Source organism: Apiospora aurea (genome assembly GCF_038362705.1).
Source record: "Apiospora aurea strain CBS 24483 chromosome Unknown utg000003l_segment0_segment0, whole genome shotgun sequence".
NCBI classification, from domain to species: Eukaryota; Fungi; Ascomycota; class Sordariomycetes; order Amphisphaeriales; family Apiosporaceae; genus Apiospora; species Apiospora aurea.
Window position 1 is genome coordinate 381,411 of NW_027117390.1, and position 18,803 is coordinate 400,213.

General features: G+C 55.7%; 6 protein-coding genes across 6 annotated transcripts; 4 read left to right on the plus strand and 2 right to left on the minus strand.

Annotated features, from left to right (window-relative positions):
* Positions 1-756: 756 nt before the first annotated feature.
* On the minus strand, positions 757-1,383 carry PG986_003951 (uncharacterized protein; the record flags this gene model as incomplete). Its single annotated transcript, XM_066840173.1, has 1 exon — positions 757-1,383. The coding sequence occupies one exon, from the start codon at positions 1,381-1,383 to the stop codon at positions 757-759; it is 627 nt and encodes a 208-aa protein (XP_066702800.1).
* Positions 1,384-2,111: 728 nt separating this feature from the next.
* On the plus strand, positions 2,112-3,031 carry PG986_003952 (BAR domain-containing protein; the record flags this gene model as incomplete). The annotated part of the gene is made up of 3 exons (XM_066840174.1): positions 2,112-2,124; positions 2,187-2,564; positions 2,637-3,031. The coding sequence occupies 3 exons, from the start codon at positions 2,112-2,114 to the stop codon at positions 3,029-3,031; spliced, it is 786 nt and encodes a 261-aa protein (XP_066702801.1).
* A 789-nt stretch (positions 3,032-3,820) lies between these two features.
* PG986_003953 (uncharacterized protein) lies at positions 3,821-5,523 on the plus strand (the record flags this gene model as incomplete). The annotated part of the gene is made up of 3 exons (XM_066840175.1): positions 3,821-4,706; positions 4,795-4,955; positions 5,086-5,523. 3 exons carry the CDS (start codon positions 3,821-3,823, stop codon positions 5,521-5,523), a joined length of 1,485 nt encoding a protein of 494 aa, XP_066702802.1.
* Positions 5,524-5,773: 250 nt separating this feature from the next.
* Positions 5,774-8,008, minus strand: PG986_003954 (arylsulfatase-like protein; the record flags this gene model as incomplete). The annotated part of the gene is made up of 7 exons (XM_066840176.1): positions 5,774-6,154; positions 6,281-6,518; positions 6,553-6,657; positions 6,764-7,108; positions 7,140-7,363; positions 7,434-7,591; positions 7,648-8,008. 7 exons carry the CDS (start codon positions 8,006-8,008, stop codon positions 5,774-5,776), a joined length of 1,812 nt encoding a protein of 603 aa, XP_066702803.1.
* Positions 8,009-8,768: 760 nt separating this feature from the next.
* On the plus strand, positions 8,769-11,339 carry PG986_003955 (retrograde regulation protein 2; the record flags this gene model as incomplete). Its single annotated transcript, XM_066840177.1, has 11 exons — positions 8,769-8,966; positions 9,038-9,093; positions 9,161-9,351; positions 9,426-9,679; positions 9,742-9,804; positions 9,911-10,049; positions 10,204-10,258; positions 10,333-10,452; positions 10,525-10,661; positions 10,745-10,924; positions 10,996-11,339. 11 exons carry the CDS (start codon positions 8,769-8,771, stop codon positions 11,337-11,339), a joined length of 1,737 nt encoding a protein of 578 aa, XP_066702804.1.
* Positions 11,340-14,072: 2,733 nt separating this feature from the next.
* Positions 14,073-18,468, plus strand: PG986_003956 (uncharacterized protein; the record flags this gene model as incomplete). Its single annotated transcript, XM_066840178.1, has 3 exons — positions 14,073-16,688; positions 16,735-17,993; positions 18,102-18,468. 3 exons carry the CDS (start codon positions 14,073-14,075, stop codon positions 18,466-18,468), a joined length of 4,242 nt encoding a protein of 1,413 aa, XP_066702805.1.
* Positions 18,469-18,803: the final 335 nt, after the last annotated feature.

Here is an 18,803-nt window from a genome sequence, read left to right on the forward strand (position 1 = left end):
CTGGTCTTGCTTGGGCCAGTAGATGTTGTGTGTAAGGAGCTTGCAGGAAATCGGCTCAGGCGGTCCAGGCGTTATTGCCGTGGTTCAAGGCCGGGAGTGGGAGGCCCGGCGAATGTGGTTTTATAAGAGCATATCTATTATGCAGCGAGTTTCTGAAAAGTACGCGAGACTTTGGCCATGAAGGTGATAAATTAGACGATGCTGGGGTTTACAATGTCGTGTTATGCTATGCTATTAGTAGTGCCTTCTTGGCTTTAATCTACCAGGCGCTCGATGTCAAATTGTTACCGATCTGATCATATATGACATGCATGCTACACACATACCACGTAAGGTCTCAATGTCATCTACAATAATGCATGTGCAAAAGGCCGTTCTTTCTAGGCATCAGAGGAATTCCCCTCCTGTCCAATGGTTTTGAGTGAGGGTAGCATCCAAGTCTTCACTGTCGGCAATGGCAGGTCCATGAAACTGCATAGTCATGTTGATCTTGGATAGGATCTATCCAAGAGCCAAGCGTGGTTTCCCCGCGTCCCTCGTGACGGGTTTTACACGTAACCTGTCTTGCTCTTCTGGGACACCAATCGAGACTGGGGGTGCTGAGTTGTTGTGTACTGTCTTCGCGACAATGACGTTGTCGCTGGCCCTATTGGGAGGGCTTGATAAACCTGTCCCTTCGAACGGCAATAACGGTATGAGCGGCGCATGGAGTCATGCCGGAAGTCTGGTAATAGATAGAATACCCACCATGGCGTCTCAACCCTTAGGCGCGGCTCGTTCGAGATCGTCCTCCCAGGCTTCATGCAAGTCTCGTAGTCGCCCGACCACACTGGGCCCGACTTTGGCATCAATGATTTCCTTTTGGTAGCGGGTCATCTTCTTCAGGACGTAATCGGAGACGGAGGACTGTTCTCTGCTGGTGGGTCGATCGATGCCGACGGAAATTCGCGACCATCTCGCACCCTTGAACTGCTGGCTCTTCATGCTGGCATTGACGCTCTTGATGCCATTGTGGCCCCGGTGACTCGCCGCCCACTTGCGTATCCTCACGTTGCCAAAGTCCTCCTCCAGGTCGTCGTGCACGAGCACCACGCCGAGCTCTTCGGGCCGCAGGTTGTACCGGCTGAGGGTGTCGCGGTAGGCGGCGAGGAACCAGGGGCCCGAGATGTTCATTAAGGTCGGGCTCTGCAGCATCGTGTAGGGCGTGCCCGGCGAGGCCTGGCACGACTTGGCGCCATAGCGTTCGGGGCTGAAGCGCGGTTGTTGGGGCGCGCCGAGGACCTTCTGGGCAGCGGCGAGGGCGAAGTGGCCGGCCGAGTGCAGAGTGTCGTAGTAGGGACCCGAGTTGCCCAGGCTTATGACGAGGAATCGAGGACTGAACATTGGAAGAAGCGAAGCGGGAAAAGTGCTGGAGAAAAAGAGGGACTGCACGAAAGTCTCGCCTTCTCCCAAAAGTCAATCTCGGGAGGGGTGTCGGCGTGTCGCAGAAAAAGCTGAGACGTTTGGACGGTTGACAAGCTCTTTTCCCCAAAATTTGGATGAACGTCGATCTGCAACTTCAGCCTCGGGATGATCCGAGCAGGGGTTGTTAGTGTAGGCAGCCACAGACGGTGGACGGTTTTGGGGGGACTGGGCTGGGGGAGTGGCTGTGGGTGAGCGCCTGTACACAAGCCCACAGAGCCTACAGGCCTAAAGTGCCGGCTAGCCGGGCGCTGGGCAGAAATGCTGGGGTGATTTACAGAGGGTGACGTTAGCGCTGGCTAGCGCTGGCTCAGCCACAACCAACTCCGTCACTGCTGGAGCGGGTTGCCTGGGAAGCTGAGAGATCGGTCACAGCCCACTTACCTGGTTGATTGACGGCTTCCTGAAGATCCAAATCAAGCCCAGTCATCCACCATCCTACTCCCACCTTCACCCCCACGACGACAAGTTGCACTTCACGATTGCCGGACGCGACACATATACACGACGTCGCATTCCACTATTTTTTTTTCGCCATTTCCGACCGTAGTCCGCTATTGCAGCCGGATCGAGAATCCACGACCCAAGGTGATTTAGACAGACAAGCGAACATAGGCACATAGAGCAGACACAGAAACAACGTCGCAAACATGTCGTGGGCAGGTGAGTCTGCCCGAACTGGCCCTTTGTTGAAATAGTCAGTCCTGACGAGAGTAAATGACTAGGCTTCAAGAAGAATGTCAACCGCGCGACGACGCAGGTCATGATGAAGACTGGCCACGTCGAGAAGACGAACGACCGCGATTACGAAGTAGAGGAGAGACGATTCAGAACCATGGAGGCCGCCTCGCTGCGATTACAAAAAGAGGCCAAGGGATACCTCGACTCCCTCCGCGCCATGACGGCCTCCCAGATGCGGATAGCCGAGACAATCGACGCCTTCTACGGCGACTCCGGTGCCAAGGATGGCGTGAGCAGAAGCTACAAACAAGCGGTCGAGGACCTGGACTCGGAGACAATCAAGGCCATGGATGGTCCCTACCGAACCACAGTGCTAGAGCCCATCAACCGGTTTTGTGCATACTTCCCCGACGTGAATGAGTGTAAGCATGCCCATGCTACCACCTGTCTCCCGTAGCTACTTTCATTCCCTGTACTAAACAATCACAATGTAGGCATCAAGAAGCGCGGCCACAAGCTGCTCGACTACGACGCCCTGCGAGCCCGGGTCAAGAAGTTGGCCGAGAAGCCCGACAAGGATGTCACCAAACTGCCCCGCACCGAAAAGGAGATGGATATCGCCAGGGCCGCCTACGAACAGCTCAACGAGCAACTGAGCAGCGAGCTGCCCCAGCTGATTGATCTCCGCGTCCCTTACCTCGACCCCAGTTTCGAGGCCCTCGTCAAGATCCAGCTCCGCTTCTGCGCTGAGGCGTACAGCAGAATGGCCCAGGTTCAGCAATACCTGGACGCAGACACCCGAGATCAGTATGCACAGGGGCATCTCGACGGCCGGGTGGAACAGGTCCTGCAAGAGATCAGGGAATTGAGTATCAGCGGAACCGTTTGATGTGGTTGAGCGACTGGAGTGGATTGCACAGATGCGATAAACATATGCGCAAACAACGGGTTGGCATTGGTTCTGGCGTTAAAACAGGCTTAGGGATGCCGGTTGGACGGCTTTTTTCTTGGGGGCTTGATGGTTATTGCCCCTTGGTCGTAATATCAAGCCCTGCTTTTTTCTTCATGTACCTACTGCCGGTACTGAAATCCTATTTTACGGAATAGTTCACACGTTGTAGCGGTTCAGAAGCCAGTACAATTCTCACGGTATACCATTCTCGTTCTGCGTTCTGCGCTCGTCCGCGTGGTTCTCACCCTGGGCTTTCAAGAGTGCGCTTGCCTACGTGTACACGTATGGATTGCAGCAATTACGCCGTTAGTGAGCGCCTCATATGACAAGCTCACTGAAACAGCAACTAGAAGATAGGTAGGCAGGTGCTAGATGACTCCGCTAAAGGATGCAAACCCAATTTGCGAGCCCGAAATAAAAACAACAGTTCCTGAACATGAATCTCGGACAACCGATGCCGATGAGAAGTCGCAGATTATGTAGGCTATTGACGTCAGCCATGTCAGCCATGTATCGTCCCTCAGTTTTCGCAAACATTCTGGTTAAGAGCTGCCTCAACAACAGTGCTGGCACCGGCTGATTAATTAACTCCCCCCGCACCCCCGGGTTTCGGTTTCGTTGAAGGAGGGCCGCCCCAGAAGATCGACGCCAGCATAGGAAGGCCAAACGAAATATACACTGGCCCCCCATCACATCCCAGCCAAAAAACAACACAGCCAGCCAGCCATGGCCCCTCCCCAGGTCCCCTTCGGCGCCCCGATGCGGCACGCTCACTTCGCCTTCGCCCCGTCCTACACGCCGCTCAACCACGGCTCGTACGGCACGCACCCGGTCTCGGTGCGGGCGGCGCACCTGGCCCTGCGCGCCGAGGTCGAGGCCGCGCCCGACCCCTTCATCGCCCTCGACTTTGCGCGCCGGCTCGCGCGACCCCGGCGGCTGGCGGCGCAGATGCTCCGCTGCCCCGCGGACGAGCTCGTCTTCGTCCCCAACGCCACCACGGGCATCGACACGGTGCTCAAGAACCTCGTGTGGCGGCCCGGCGACGTCGTGCTGTGCTATGAGGTCGTCTACGGCTCCGTCGCCAACGGGCTCGAGTACCTGCGCGAGACCACGCCCGTCGAGGTCCACGTCGTGCACGTGCCGCTGCCGGTCGCCGACGACGACCTCGTGCGCGCCATGGTGGACGCGGCAAAGGAGATAAATGCCACGCCCGGCAAGCGCGTGCGGCTCGCCGTCTGCGACACCATCGTCAGCGGGCCCGGGGCGCGCGTCCCCTTCGAGCGGCTCGTGCCCGCGCTGCAGGCCGAGGGGGCCCTGGTGCTGGTCGACGGCGCGCACGGCATCGGGCACATCGAGCTGGACTTGAGCGTTCTGCGCCCGGACTTCTTCGTCACCAACCTGCACAAGTGGCTCTTCGTCCCGCGCGGGTGCGCCGCATTGGTGGTCCGCAGGGAGCACCAGCACCTGATCCGCACCACGCTGCCCACGAGCCACGGGTTCAGGCCCCGGAAGCCCGTCCGCGGCGTCGTGAATGCGGATGCGGGCGAGGATTTTGTCGAGATGTTCAGCTTTACGGGGACGGCGGACACGACCAACTGGTTGTGCGTTGAGTGTAAGCTACGAGTATATTGGTGTTTCCATGCTTTGAATGGTGGTCTGGACTTGCTGACATTCATTTGGTGATTCTTTCACTACTACAGCCGCCCTCAAGTTCCGCGAAGACGTCTGCGGTGGCGAAGAGACGATCCGCGCCTACACCCACCACATCGCCCAGCGCGGCGGCGCCATCGCCGCCGAGGTCTTCGGGACCGAGGTCATGGACTGTCCCGGGTCGTCGATGCGGCAGTGCAACTTCGCCAACGTGCGCATGCCACTCGTGATGAGGGGGTGGAGTGGGTGATGACGGGGCCTCCTCCTCCTCCTCCTCCTCGTCGCTGTCGACGGTGGCCATCCCCCACGAGCACGGCCACCTGGTCGCCGACTGGATCAAGGCCCGGGGCGTCGAGGAGAGCGGCATCTACTTCCAGACGTTCCCCTACTACGGCCAGTGGCTGTGGCGGCTGAGCGGAATGATCTACGTCGAGGAGGCCGATTTCCGGAAGGGGGCCGAGGTGCTGAAGGCGCTGTGCGAGCGGGCTCAGGGGGCGAGTACCTGCCTGGCAAGGGCGATAAGAGAGAATGCGCCAGTGACGACTCTGATGAGTCGCCCTTCAACACGCCGGCCTCTTCGCAGAGGTCTTCAGCCCATTGTGCTTGAGATGCTGGGAGTCCCACAAACCGCGCACCGTTTGGGTTCCTGGTGGGACTTTGGCCTCCCTCGCCCCTGTCCAGGGACGCAGTATGATGAACCAGCGCAGCTCATACTGTCCCCAGAGGCTTTATGTATTTCAGACAACGATACCTTGTTTTACCGAGTCGGCATAGCTTAGCGGGAGTATCAATAGAATTATTCTTAAAGGCACAAGGGTCCAACTCCTTCTATGGTTTTTTTTCTTTTTTTTCCGAGTTTCACTGCGAACATCGTTTTTGTCTGACTTTCCCTTTTCCACCTCACATCATGTTTGGTGACCATGATTAACAAAATCATACATCTACAACCTTTGATGGGATCAAAAGACGATGCTCCAATATGAGTAGTGCTCATTTCGGTTACTTTTCCCCATGGATATCCTTCCTAACCTATGTCCACTCGTGCCAAGCAGCTTGGTGCCTCAATGCCTCTTTTGCCTGCCCCTCCTCCTCATCTCCGTACTGCGGCCCCTCTGCATCCAAGATAAATCCCATCTCGCACCGGTCAAACCGTATGCTGCGCTCGCGCTTCTCGTAGAAGCGGTCCCAGCGCGGCAAGAGGGCATCACCCAGGCCGCGGACGTCGCCGTCCGGGTGCAGGGCTTCCCAGGGCCGTATGCACGTCTCGGCTTTACACGACTTCAGCACGAACAGGAGCGAGTCCAGGCGCGAGACCATCTTCCTCAACGGCACGCCGCCCAGAGGGTAAGAGCTCAAGGTCGTCCCCTTTTCCTCTGGGTCTAGCAGGTTAACCATCTGGCCCGGGTCCGTCTGCCCCCCCCGACATCACCAATCCAGTGGTTAGCTCGATTTATGATCTCCCGTATGATAAGTCTCCCAGTAGTTGACAGGATATGTTGACAAGGTATGTACAAGTAAGAGGAAACCAAAACCCACGTTGAGATCGTACAGCTCGCGCTCGTTGCTGCACCAGACCTGGTAGTGCAGATTGTAGGCCGCGCCGGCGACGCGCAGGGCCTTGTACGTGTTGTTGAGGTAGAGGCGCCGGTAGCCGTCGAAGAGGCGGCCCTCATTGGACGCGAAGCCCCAGTGCTCGACGGCGACGTGCTCGTGTCGGTTTTTCTCTTTCTCCTTCTCGCTTGGGAGCAGCGGGATGGCCAGCCCGTCAAAGTCGCTCCGCGGCGAGGCCCCCCGCGATCGAGAGGAACGTTGGCGCGAGGTCCGTGTGCGTGGTCACCATATCCGTCACCACGGCGCCCGCGGCCACGCCGGGTCCGCGCACGATAAGGGGGATGTTGATGTCTTCTTCGAAGCTGCGTTGATCATGCTGGTGTCAGTTGGCAAGTAACGGACTTTCATAGGAGGCGCAATGTGTGGAGGGGGGAACAGGAGCGAAGCTAAGATGCCATCAGATCTTACCTACACTGCTTCGCCGGCTGCAGACGGTGTTGCCCGATGTGGTAGCCATTGTCGGTCGTGTAGAATATGTACGTGTTCTCCAGCAAACCATTCTTCTCCAACTTCTTGACCACAGCGTCAACCAGCTCATCGACGCCCTGCAGCGTCCGGAGCCGCTGCCGGTAGAAGTGGTCATTGTAGTCGACATTCTCCGGCGTCTGCCGCGGCAGCGCCCTGATCCAGCTCGCGCCCGACGAGGCCTTCTCCGGGTTGAAGTTGCTCGTGCGGGGCACCCGGACGCCCTCGAACAGGCGCCGGTGCCGCTCCATGGGCACGGGCGGCGCGAACTCGACGTCGCGGATGTCGCTGTGGCCGCCGTGCGCGAAGTGGGGGGGACCAGATGTTGGCGTGCGGCGCGACGGGCGCGATCCCGAGGAAGAAGGGGCGGTGGTCATTGTCGCGGTGGTCGCGGTTTGCCTCGATGGCTTCGCCGAGGAGGCCGAGTGCCTTGTCGGTGAGGACCTCGACGCTGTGGCGGCCTTCGTAGCTTACTGGCGCGTCGGTGTTGCGCTGGTAGGTGCTGTTCATGTACCAGTACGTGAAAGGGTCGAGCAAGAAGTCCTGGTTGACCGAGAGTTAGCGGCGCCCCTGTACTGCTGGTATTTCCAAACTATTCGGCCGGGCGCCTCACCGAAGACGTCCATCCGGCTGCGTGCGGCGAGTTGTAATTGTCCACCGAATGAGCATTGAAGAGCTTGCCCGTGTAGTAAGTGTTGTAGCCTGCGTCTTGCAGCCATACGGGCAGATACTTGTCGTTCAACCCCTGACTAACGAACTTTGGATACCCGCCTGATTGAAGCACGTCAATTCTAGCATTTCAATGATCGTGGTATATGCCTACCTACCGTATGGCGGGACCACATTTGTCACATTCGTGTTGTGCGCCGCTTTCCCCGTCATGAGCGTGGCCCTCGACGGGCAGCACAGCGCCGTGGTGCAGAAGTGCTTCTTGTAGAATGTCCCATGATCGATCAGGTGCTCTTTGACGTAAGGCATGTAGTCAATTGAGTCCATGTGCAGATCCTGGTCGTCGGTCAAGACGAGAACGATGTTGGGACGTGAGGCCGATTGCTCTTCGGGTCCAATAGGAGGTGGATGCTGGAGAGGGACCTGGTCACGGTATGCATCATCACCGCCGCCATTTCCCAATATCTGAGCCACCACCGCTGCCGAGAAGGCCAGGAATGTGATTTCGTGTTTCAGCATCGTGTATTACCTATTGAATAAGAAAGTACTTGGCTGCTGGTAATGGCGAAACCTCTCTAGCCGTGATCTCTACATCAATTTGTTGTCGCGCCTTGCGGCCACTACCCCAACAACGCCAAAGAAAGAATGTTCGATCAATCATGGCAATCCCTAACCCACTAAGACGTGATTCGATAATGGATATGACCATGTGATGAGTTACATAATGAGGAAGGATCCTGCAACAGGGTCTAGGAGTGATTGGGTGATTAATATACGCTCCCATGGGATGGGCATTTGGGGGTGGATTCGAGGTGCCAAACGGTTGGCTGGATAGTCTTTCTTGCTCCCGCGCCCGACCACGGCAGATAGATTAGACTGGGAGTCAGCCAGCAGCCAGCAACCGTACTTGGTCACTGTAACACAGAGCAAAATCGCATCCCTCTCGGCTCTTACCCCGCATAACACCTCGGTGAAAGCATGCCGGCTAAGATGGCGGTATCCGATGACAGGGTCTTGGGTGGCTGTTATCACTTCAAAGAGAACCTGTAACTACGTTTAGACCTGTTCTGGCCGATGACGTGCTATTTTCGATAAGAAGTGAGATGCAAGGCGTGACACCTGGACGACGAAGGGAAGACTGGGGGAGAAGAAGATATGTAGCCCTGGGCAGCCCGCGCAGTTGCGTTAAGTAGCTTGCGATGGAATTGGGAATACAAATTACTCGGAAAGCACACAATAGCCACCATCATCATATCGAATTGAGTGTACGCGAATCGCAATGGCAACAGTCGTCCCGGATCAGCTTGCCGAGAAGCAGGTAGCTGATCTGGAAGAGACCGAGGACGCCACCACGAAGGAGGCGAAAGGGTCCGGCAGTGGTCAGCCCTCAGTTCTGCCGTTAGGGGAACCTCTGAAAGAGAAGAAGTTCTGGTTCCAGCGAAACCAAAAATATGAGCCCAACGCGATCGCTACCCAGGTGAGGACAAGAATAACCGATGTGTTTAAGTGGCTTGGATGCAAAGAGAGCCAGCTGACGTTTCCCCTTAGCCTAGTGTGTACGACGTCCCGGACGTGGCAATCCAGTACAAGCCTCGGGAAGACTGGTGAGCCAGAGCCCCCTACTACGGACGTGATACGTCGCAGTAACTAAAGCTTCCAAAATAATAAAAGGGAGAATCTTCATCGCTTCGACCCTTTAGCACGCTGGACATGGGGAGAGGAGAACGCCGTCATCCGGAAGATCGACTGGAGGATCATGGTGTGGTGCGCGTTCATGTTCACGGCCATGGAGCTTGACCGGGCCAATCTCTCCCAGGCGCTGTCGGACACCTTTCTGGAGGACATGCATCTGACGACGAACGGTAAACGCTTACTTGCCTTGGATATATTTCCCTCTTCCCCTTGCTCGATTGGAGGCATGTTCTGGTTGATACAGACTGGCTGATTGATTGGTTCGTTGGGAGAGAAATAGACTACAACCTCGGAAACACGCTCTACGCCCTCTGCTTCCTGATCGGCGAGTTCCCGTCGCAACTCCTGGCGAAATGGCTCGGGCCCGACCGCTGGATCCCGTCCCAGATCATCCTGTTCTCCGTAGTGTCCGCCTCGCAGTACGCGCTCTCCTCGCGATCTTCGTTCCTCGCGTGCCGGGCTCTGCTGGCACTTCTCCAAGGCGGCTTCATCCCCGAAGTAGGTGGATCGTGCTTGCCCCCTTCCAGTACTTTCAACTGATAGGCTCCCGCGCTCAACAGGTCGTTCTGTACCTCTCGTACTTCTATAAGCATCACGAGTTGACGCTGAGGCTGGCCTTCTTTGTGAGTGACACACACACACACACACACACACACACCCGCACACGGATCGGAGTATCTTGGGTATGCGAGACGGCCCTCGCCGGCGTAGCTGATGGATTTCTCACAGTGGACCGGCATGATGATCGCAGATATTCTAGCGGCCATCATCGCCTTCGGGCTTCTGCACATGAGAGGGGTCGCTGGTCAACCAGGATGGCGTTGGTATGTTGAGAGCACAGTTGTACATTCGCTCCGTTTGGGTAAACGTAGCCATGCTAACAACAGACACGTCCTTTAGGCTGTTTCTTATTGAGGTGAGAAAAAGAAAAACTCGTCGTAAGGGTGTTGCTCTCTAATGAACCGGCCAGGGGCTGATCACGGGCGTTGTTGGCCTTTTGTCGTACGTCTTGATGCCTCCAGGCCCGACCCAAACAGCGCACTGGTCTCGGGGTAAGAAAGGCTGGTTCAGTGCAAGGTCAGTTTTGCTCCCCTTTTCAGTTACTCTCCATTGAAGTAGCGTTTCTCATGACAATGATGGGTGCGAAACAGGGAAGAAACCATCATGGTAAACCGCGTCATTCGCGACGATCCCAGCAAAGGCACGATGCATAACCGCCAACCCATCACTCCGAAGCTTCTCTGGATGAGCCTCACTGACACCGATCTCTGGTGCGTGATCCCAAGCATTCATGAGATGCGTGGTCGGTGATGCGTGCTTTCTCTGACACCACAGGCATGCAGGCCCTTGTACTTCATCGGGCTCACCTTCAACATCCCGACCTTGTGTCCGACGCAGTACTTGACGCTTTCGCTTCGAGGTCTCGGGTTCGATACCTTTCATACGAATCTTCTTACGATCCCGTATCTGGTGCTCAAGAGTACGTCGCATTTCTCTCACTGCCTTACCCGGTAGGGAAAGTAAGCTCCGATAACTGACCGGGGTGGCTGTTATGTTATGTAGTCATCAATATGCTCGCGTTGGCCACCTTTGCCGAGATGACCGGTCAACTCGCCGCTTGTGCCTCCATCTTCCAGTTCTGGTGCTTGCCGTTCCTCATTTACCTACGGGTGGTCGACACCACGCACGCATCCAAATGGTTGACATGGGCCATGATCAGCCTGCTCCTCGCAGCGCCGCTAGGTAAGGACCACTCCTCTTCGGACTCATAGCATTGCAGGCAGGCATATACTTGTGCTTACCCTATACGCCAGGCCACCCCGTCCAGGTCGGCTGGGTCAGCCGCAACGCCAACACGGTGCGGTCGCGGGCCGTGGGCGCGGCGCTCTACAACATGTTCCTGCAGGCGGGCGTCATGATCTCGTCCAACGTGTACCGGACCGACGACGCGCCGCGGTACCGGCGCGGCAACAGCATCCTGCTCGGGCTCGTCGCGCTCAACCTGGCGCTCTACGCCGCGGCCAAGGCGTACTACGTCTGGCGCAACCGCGTGCGCGACCGGCGGTGGCGCGCCATGTCGCCCGAGGAGCAGGTCGCGTACCTGGCCGGCTCACAGGCTCGCGGCAACCGGGGGCTGGACTTCCGGTTTGCTTCTTGAATGGAGGCGAGAGGGTACCGATGTAGGGGGGACGGCAAGTGGGGGACCATCAATGAATGCTCATCGCGGAGATGTCGAGAGAAATCGGACCTATTTTTTCTTCTTCCTGCAACTGTTTACGTTCACTCTAATGGCGGGGACGGGCAATGATACCGCAATGATCTATTTCAGGCCCTTTTCTTCCGATAGTTCAGCGATGGGATCGAAGCATCAAAGTCACAGTTGCCGGAAACCGGCAAAGGCGGGGAGTAGATATTTTTGGTTCATCTCGAACAACAGAAATGGCAGCCAGGTCTAGGCTGAAGTTTGTTTGTGCACCGGTGCGACCTTAGCTCTCCCTTGCCTGTTGGGATCTAGATAGTCGCCAATCAAAAATAAACTGGCGTTCAGCTGGGAGATGTTGTTGTCGGCACCACGCCCGATCTACATATCGACCTGAGAGGCTTTCAGCCACTTGATACAGGTCGAGATTTTGCGCCCCAAGCTGAAATGACGGGTTGGGACGAGTTGGCTTTTCGTGGTTGCGATCGTCAAAGGATGCTTTGGCCGGTTGCCTGGACCACGTAGTACCTACTCCGTAAGCTGACCGATTGTCCTGTCAACGGTCGATTATCGGTGGCGGTGAACGACCAGAGCAGCTGGGCTTTACGCGTAAGTGAGGAGGAGCGTTGAAGAAATGGAAACCAAAAATTCATCAGAACGAACGGTCGGTGAATCTCATCCGACTGCCAAGCTGCAACCTTCTTGGCATCCCAAATATTTTTATTTTTGGCTGCGGGTGGATGAATGCCGTCGGGCCAGAGTGCCGGTCGGAGTAATGCGCGACACCAAAATTTGACTTACTCGCCGCTCCTTGCAACCTCGTCGGCAGTTGCTGGGGAAGGATGACATCATTTGGGTCTCGTCTCGTTTCCAACGACGAGAAAAAAAAATTAGACGAGTCCGAGGATGATTACCGTTGCGATCACTCATCACTTGACGCACATTCTCACCCAATGTCGCAATTGCCTTGTCAAACCGCTCTGGATCCGACATTCGACTCGACTTTTCCTCCTCAATCAATTGGAGCACGAGGTGCGATGCCTGAGGGGGAGTTGGAACTTCAATGTTGTGCACCCCGAATTAGGCTATTCTAATAGTTCCAATTTGTCCAAGTGCCCGGAAAACAGGGTGCGAGGGTCACGACATCCGCTTGAAGTCAAGCAGGAACCCAGACTTATTGAAGCCAGCAAGCCAGCAAGCGCAGAACACAGCAATTGACTGCTGGGAAAGAAAGACGCAAAATTGCCCCGCAAGTGTCTAGATCTACGCCACCAACAGACGGAGCTTGGCGACCCATTGACCATCGCCCGTAGTGGTTGGTAGACCGACGGGAGTGTTCAAATGTTTCCTCGGAACAGGGCGCCGGGCAATGCAGGCAATGCAGGTCCTAAGCTCGCAGCTTCTTTTCTTTGTTTAGCTGGATTGGGGCAAAAGACGTTCCAAAAGTTGCAGTTGCACTGGCAGGCTGGTTCTGGTAAACTGGGCGGCCATGGATTACTACGGACGCAATAGGAAGGAGAGATCAGCCATGCAGCCCAGCTGACAGCGACAGTAAGACAAAAGGGCGACAATACGGAGTACGGAAAGTACGGAAACCACCCTGCCGCCTGCCATCGGCGTGAGAGTCTTGGAGTGCACCAGTCTGCCAGTCACCAATCACCAGTCTGTTAACAGTACGAGTGCGAGCTGACACCTCTCACTGACACGAGCATAAGCCGTACGTTAGTACAGTAGACACTCCAAAGTCCAAACAGGCTTTGAGGGCAGAGGGCGGAATTGGAGCTTTTTGGAGGAGGGGGGCCAAGGCCAAGGATCCAGACGAGCCAGCCTGCGGCCTGCCACGCCCCCGATGGAGCAATGTTCTGCAATGCTAGCAATGCACCTCCCAGTGACCCCCCCAAAAAAAGGACATGCGCCTCCCCGCAAAATCCAGTCCAAGGCCCTCGATTGGTGGCGAAGGGTGCATGTGGGACCCAACCTCCAGCCTGTCCTGACGTTGTCGGCCTGGACTGACGTGAATACGTTACGTTGTAGGCTTCGTAACGAGCTGTGTGGTCCCATTAACGTTGTTTCCCCCGTTCTCGCTGCAAGCTTGCTCTGAGTTCTGAGTGCCGTCACGTACGCACTCTCGTTTACCAACGTCATTCAACGAACGAAAAACTATTCCCAGCTTTCTTTCTTTCATTCTTTCTGGCATTGCAATTTTCCATTGATCGGCATCGATATTCTTTCTGTCGCACGCAATTGGGACAGAGAACCGCTGAAAGAAGCCCAGTCCACCGTCGTTTCTGCCCGCCCTTCCACTTACTACGACCCGACTGACTCGGCATAGTACCTGGACTAGTGATACTCAGGAGCATTCCGGCCCCCCAGGGTGTTTCGCGCAGAGCAAATAATTGGCTGTCGCATGCATGAGTTTTGCGGGTTCGGATCACCAGCGCTGGAACTGAGCTTTGCTTTAATACGAAGTTCCCAAGCTCCCTCCTGAACGTTAATCCCAAACCAGGGTCGTTTTCCAGATATTAGCCCACGCCTCCCAAGCTAACCCAGACTCTGGGTTTCTCTTTTGCCTGGTCGAAGGCGCAGGCGCCAATGGAGAAAGGCGCAATCGCTCGTTCACATTGTTTGATCGACTCCGACCCGGTCTAAATGCTGCTGCTGCTCTAGCTGTTGTATATACAGTATTCCGCCATGGCCAGCGCACCGGAACCTGGGTCTTTCCCAGGCCAACACCAAGCCGGCGGACACGATGATGGTTTTCACGATCTTTCGCCCATAGCATCGCACACCATGACCCGGGAAAGCAAGGTGGTCAAGTTCGCTACCGACGATGATATGCGCATGAGGCTCGGCGACTACCGGAAATGGGTGCGGGCCCAGGCCAGGTGGGCCAAGAAGCCCAAGGCGCGGCTGGAAGATGCTTTCAACAGGCTCTACGACAGATGGATTATGCAGTTCCTCCTTCGCCAGTTTCCTCTTCCTCCCAGCGCAGACGGACGACATATTCCAGTTACGTTTGGGGATGTGAGGACAACGCCGCTCAAGGACGAGCGTCGCGGGGCTCCTTACATAACGAATGTGATTCGGTCAAGCCGGTACACCCTCTGGAGCTTTATTCCCAAACAGCTGTTCTTCCAGTTCTCCAAAATGGCCAACTTCTACTTCCTTGTTATTGGCACGCTCGCCCTGATCCCGGGCTTCGCGTCGACGGGCAGATTCACGCAAATAGTACCCTTGATGATATTCATTAGCATTAGTATGGCCAAGGAAGGATACGACGACTATCTCCGCTTCAAGTCGGACAAGACCGAGAACCAGAGCGAGGTCAAAGTCCTCTGCCCCACAGACAATGCCGCCGGGTGCAAAGGCGAGAAGGGAAGCATGATTGCAGATCTCTTGACGAAAATCAGACCGAGATCAACGGGAGTCAGGGAAGCAGACGTCGCGGTGGCCGAGGCGGGAGGGAACTCAGAATCAGAGAAGCTGCCGGATGTTTGGGCAAAGACGCAGTGGCAAGATCTCAGAGTTGGAGACGTGATCTGTCTTGAAAAAGACGGTGACATCCCAGCTGATATCGTACTGCTGCAAGCCTCTGGCCCCGATGGTGTTGCCTATATCGAAACGATGGCGCTGGACGGCGAGACGAACCTGAAGAGCAAGAAGGCGTGCCCCTTACTAGCAAAGCGATGTGCTACACCGGATGCGATTCGAACATGCAATGCCGTTGTGGTCGCTGAGGACCCCAATGCCGATCTTTACAACTTTCAGGGTCGAGTCGTGGTTGGCGAAGAAGCTATGCCCCTGACCCAGAACGAGATCGTGTACCGTGGCTCTACCCTACGGAACACGGCTAGTGCTGTCGGGCTCGTCGTCAACACTGGTGAAGAATGCAAGATTCGCATCAACGTGCACGACTATCTGCACGCCAAGGCACCAGTCATGCAGAAGAACCTCAACAGTATGGTTCTCTTCCTGGTCTTTGTTGTCGTCATGATAGCGATTGGCTTGACCATTGGCCATATCATTTGGAAGCACAAGTACCTCAAAAACTCCTGGTACCTACGCGGGGATAACCCTCGAGTCGATCAGATCATCGGTACCTACATTATTATGTTCAGTACGCTCATTCCTCTCAGCCTTATCATTAGTATGGAGATTGTCAAAGTCGGCCAATGGTACTTCATGCAGGATGTGGAGATGTATGACCCAGAAACCGACACTCCGATGGAGGCACATACGACGACGATTCTGGAAAACCTGGGACAGGTCAGCTACGTTTTCAGCGACAAGACTGGTACCTTGACCGAAAACAACATGCGGTTTCGCAAAATCACGGTGGCTGGATCCGCCTGGTTCCACAACATGGATCTGAAGGCAGATGCAAAGGGGAAGGCCAGCATTGCAGTAAACGACACAACACACGTGGAACACCACTTGCCGCCGTCGTCAGCATCGTTGAAGACCAACGACTGGAAGACCAATGTCTCATCGCCTACGGAACGCCCGGACCCAACTACCGACGACCTCATTCGCTACATTCACGAAAAGCCCGACTCTCCATTTTCCCGAAAGGCGAAGCAGTTCATCCTCTGTATCGCCCTGTGCCACACATGCCTCCCCGAGAAAACGGAAGATGGGAAAATCGATTTCCAGGCTGCTTCCCCTGACGAGCTTGCCCTAGTCAAAGCAGCGCAGGACTTGGGCCTTCTCCTCGTTGATCGCCCCACTGGATCCATCGTGCTTCTGCATACTGCCCCTGATGGCAGCCAAGTCACGGACAGCTACCAGGTGCTCGACGTCATCGAGTTCAGCAGCCAGCGCAAGAGGATGTCCATCGTCGTCCGCATGCCCGATGGCAAGATTTGTATCGTTTGCAAAGGCGCGGATAGCGCAATCATTCCTCGTCTCAAACAGTCGCGACTCGCTATGAAGAAGGCAGCCGACGTGGACCGTAAGGCTTCGGTACGTAAAAGTATGGAGGCTGAGAAAGCGCTGCAGCGGAAGAGTGCCCAGTTTGGAGATTCGCGGGCCAGCAGTCATTTTCCCAGGAACTCTACCACCCTCTCGCGGCATCAGAGCACCATGCGCCGCAGCTTTGGTATGGCCAGAGCGTCTCTTGACCAAAGCGGTGCCGCCGTCACGGGCGAGGTTGAAACTTGGTTGATTAACAGAGAGCTGGAGGAGTCGGGCCCCTCTACTCCGCATAGAGCGTTGTACCAACCGCCGCGTCATTCCATGGCACTCTCACCCATCTCCCCCGTTTCCCCCACCGTCCCCGAGGACCCCCCTGGATGGTATGGTGGACGAGTCAATTGCCGCAAATGAGAGCGCCGTTTTCGAGCGCTGCTTTCAGCACATGGACGCATTCGCTTCCGAGGGCCTGCGAACTCTGATCTTTGCTTATCGCTATATGGATGAGGCCGACTACCTGGCATGGCGTAAGACGTACCAGGAGGCGTCTACTAGTTTGGTGGACAGGAGTGAGCGCATGGAGGCCGCAGGCGAACTAATCGAACAGAATTTCACTCTGGCAGGCGCTACAGCGATCGAGGACAAGCTACAGGCGGGTGTGCCGGACACGATCGACAAGTTGCGGCGTGCCAACATCAAGGTGTGGATGCTCACTGGCGACAAACGCGAGACCGCTATCACTATTGCACATTCGGCCAGAATCTGCAAGCCGTTTTCCGAGATAGCCATTATTGATGCCACGGTCGAAGACTGGGAATCGCACATGACCACTACCCTTACGGATGTATGCCGCGGTATGATAGCGCACTCCGTAGTTGTTGTGGATGGTCACACTTTGGGTGTGATTGACAGAAATGATGCATGGAAATGTTTGTTCTACGATCTAGCCGTACGAGCCGATTCGGTCATTTGCTGCCGCGCCTCTCCCGCTCAGAAAGCAAACCTGATCAAGTGCATCCGCGACATGGTCCCGAAGTCCCTGACGTTGGCCATCGGAGACGGCGCCAACGACATTCCCATGATCCAGGCGTCGCACGTGGGCGTGGGCATTTCGGGCCGAGAGGGCCTGCAGGCCGCCCGCACGGCCGATTTCGCCATCGCGCAGTTCCGGTTCCTCCAACGCTTGCTCTTCGTCCACGGTCGCTGGAACTATCTCCGGACTGCCCACTTCATTCTGGTTACTTTCTGGAAAGAGCTGGTGTTTTATCTGGTCCAGGCCGTTTACCAGAGATCGACGGGTTATGTCGGGACGTCCTTGTACGAGGAAGTCTCCTTGGCGGTGTTCAACACGCTGTTTACGTCGCTGTGTGTTATCCTTCCGGGAGTGCTGGAAAAGGACCTGAAGGCAGAGACGTTGCTTGCCGTGCCGGAACTTTATATCGACTGCCAGCGCGGAAAGGCCTTCAACCTGAAGAAGTTCTTCCAGTGGATCGTCCTCGGCAGCATCGAGGCTCTCATTGCTTACTTTCTGGTCTGGGCCGTCGAGTCGACGTTGGTCCAAGGGGACAACCACCTGTTCGCCTTCGGCCACGCCGTCTTTACCATCAGCGTCGTGTTCATCAACATCAAGCTGCTGTTTCTCGACGTGCACCACAAGACCGTCATCATCTTGGGTGCTCTGTTTATTACAGTTGGGGGCTGGTAAGTGACTTTTATTCTTCCGTCTCCTAGTATTTATTCCCTTCTTTCTTTTCCCCTGATCTTGAATTCATTTCCCTGAGAGTATTGCTAACCTTTGGAAATTAATAGGTTCGTGTACAACCTGCTCCTATCGGCAGTGTCGCCGGCTATGATGAAAGAAAAGATGGTGCACGGCGGCTTCATTCACACTTTCGGCCCGCAGCTCTGGTGGTGGGCCAGCGTAGCCCTGGGCCTAGTGGCGGTGGTCGGGCTCGAACTCGTCCTCAAGGCCATTGCGCGCGTCTACTTCCCGACCGATGCAGAGCAGTGGCAGGAAATCGAACGCGCCGGCAACGTCAAACAGGTGCTGAAGGAGCACGCCGCAGAGCGCGGCGAGGCCGCCGGAGTTGCTGACTTGGAGGAGGACCACGAGACGAAAGGGGGGCGAGGCACCAGCATATCCGTACGGCCCAGCATCGACTGGACACGGGTGTAATGGGTGCTGGCGTTGCTCCTCATGATTATTTATGATTACTACTTTACGCTTTCTGTTTCTTTTTTGGGGCAAAGCCGCCTTCGATACCCTGGGAATCAATACATCATTGGAGTTAGGATTAGTGTTATAGTGTATATAACAGACGTATGCGAGAAGCAGTTACTACCAGTTACCTACCTCCTTGAACTGTCAATATTTCCATTGCCAGCTAATCCGTTGCCAGCTATAGCTTTGATGCCAATTGTCTCTCAATCGCCTCAGATAGTACAGTACCTGCTCACGTACTCCATTAGTGCCACGCGTGAGGTTATTCGCACAATAACTTTGTAAGACAT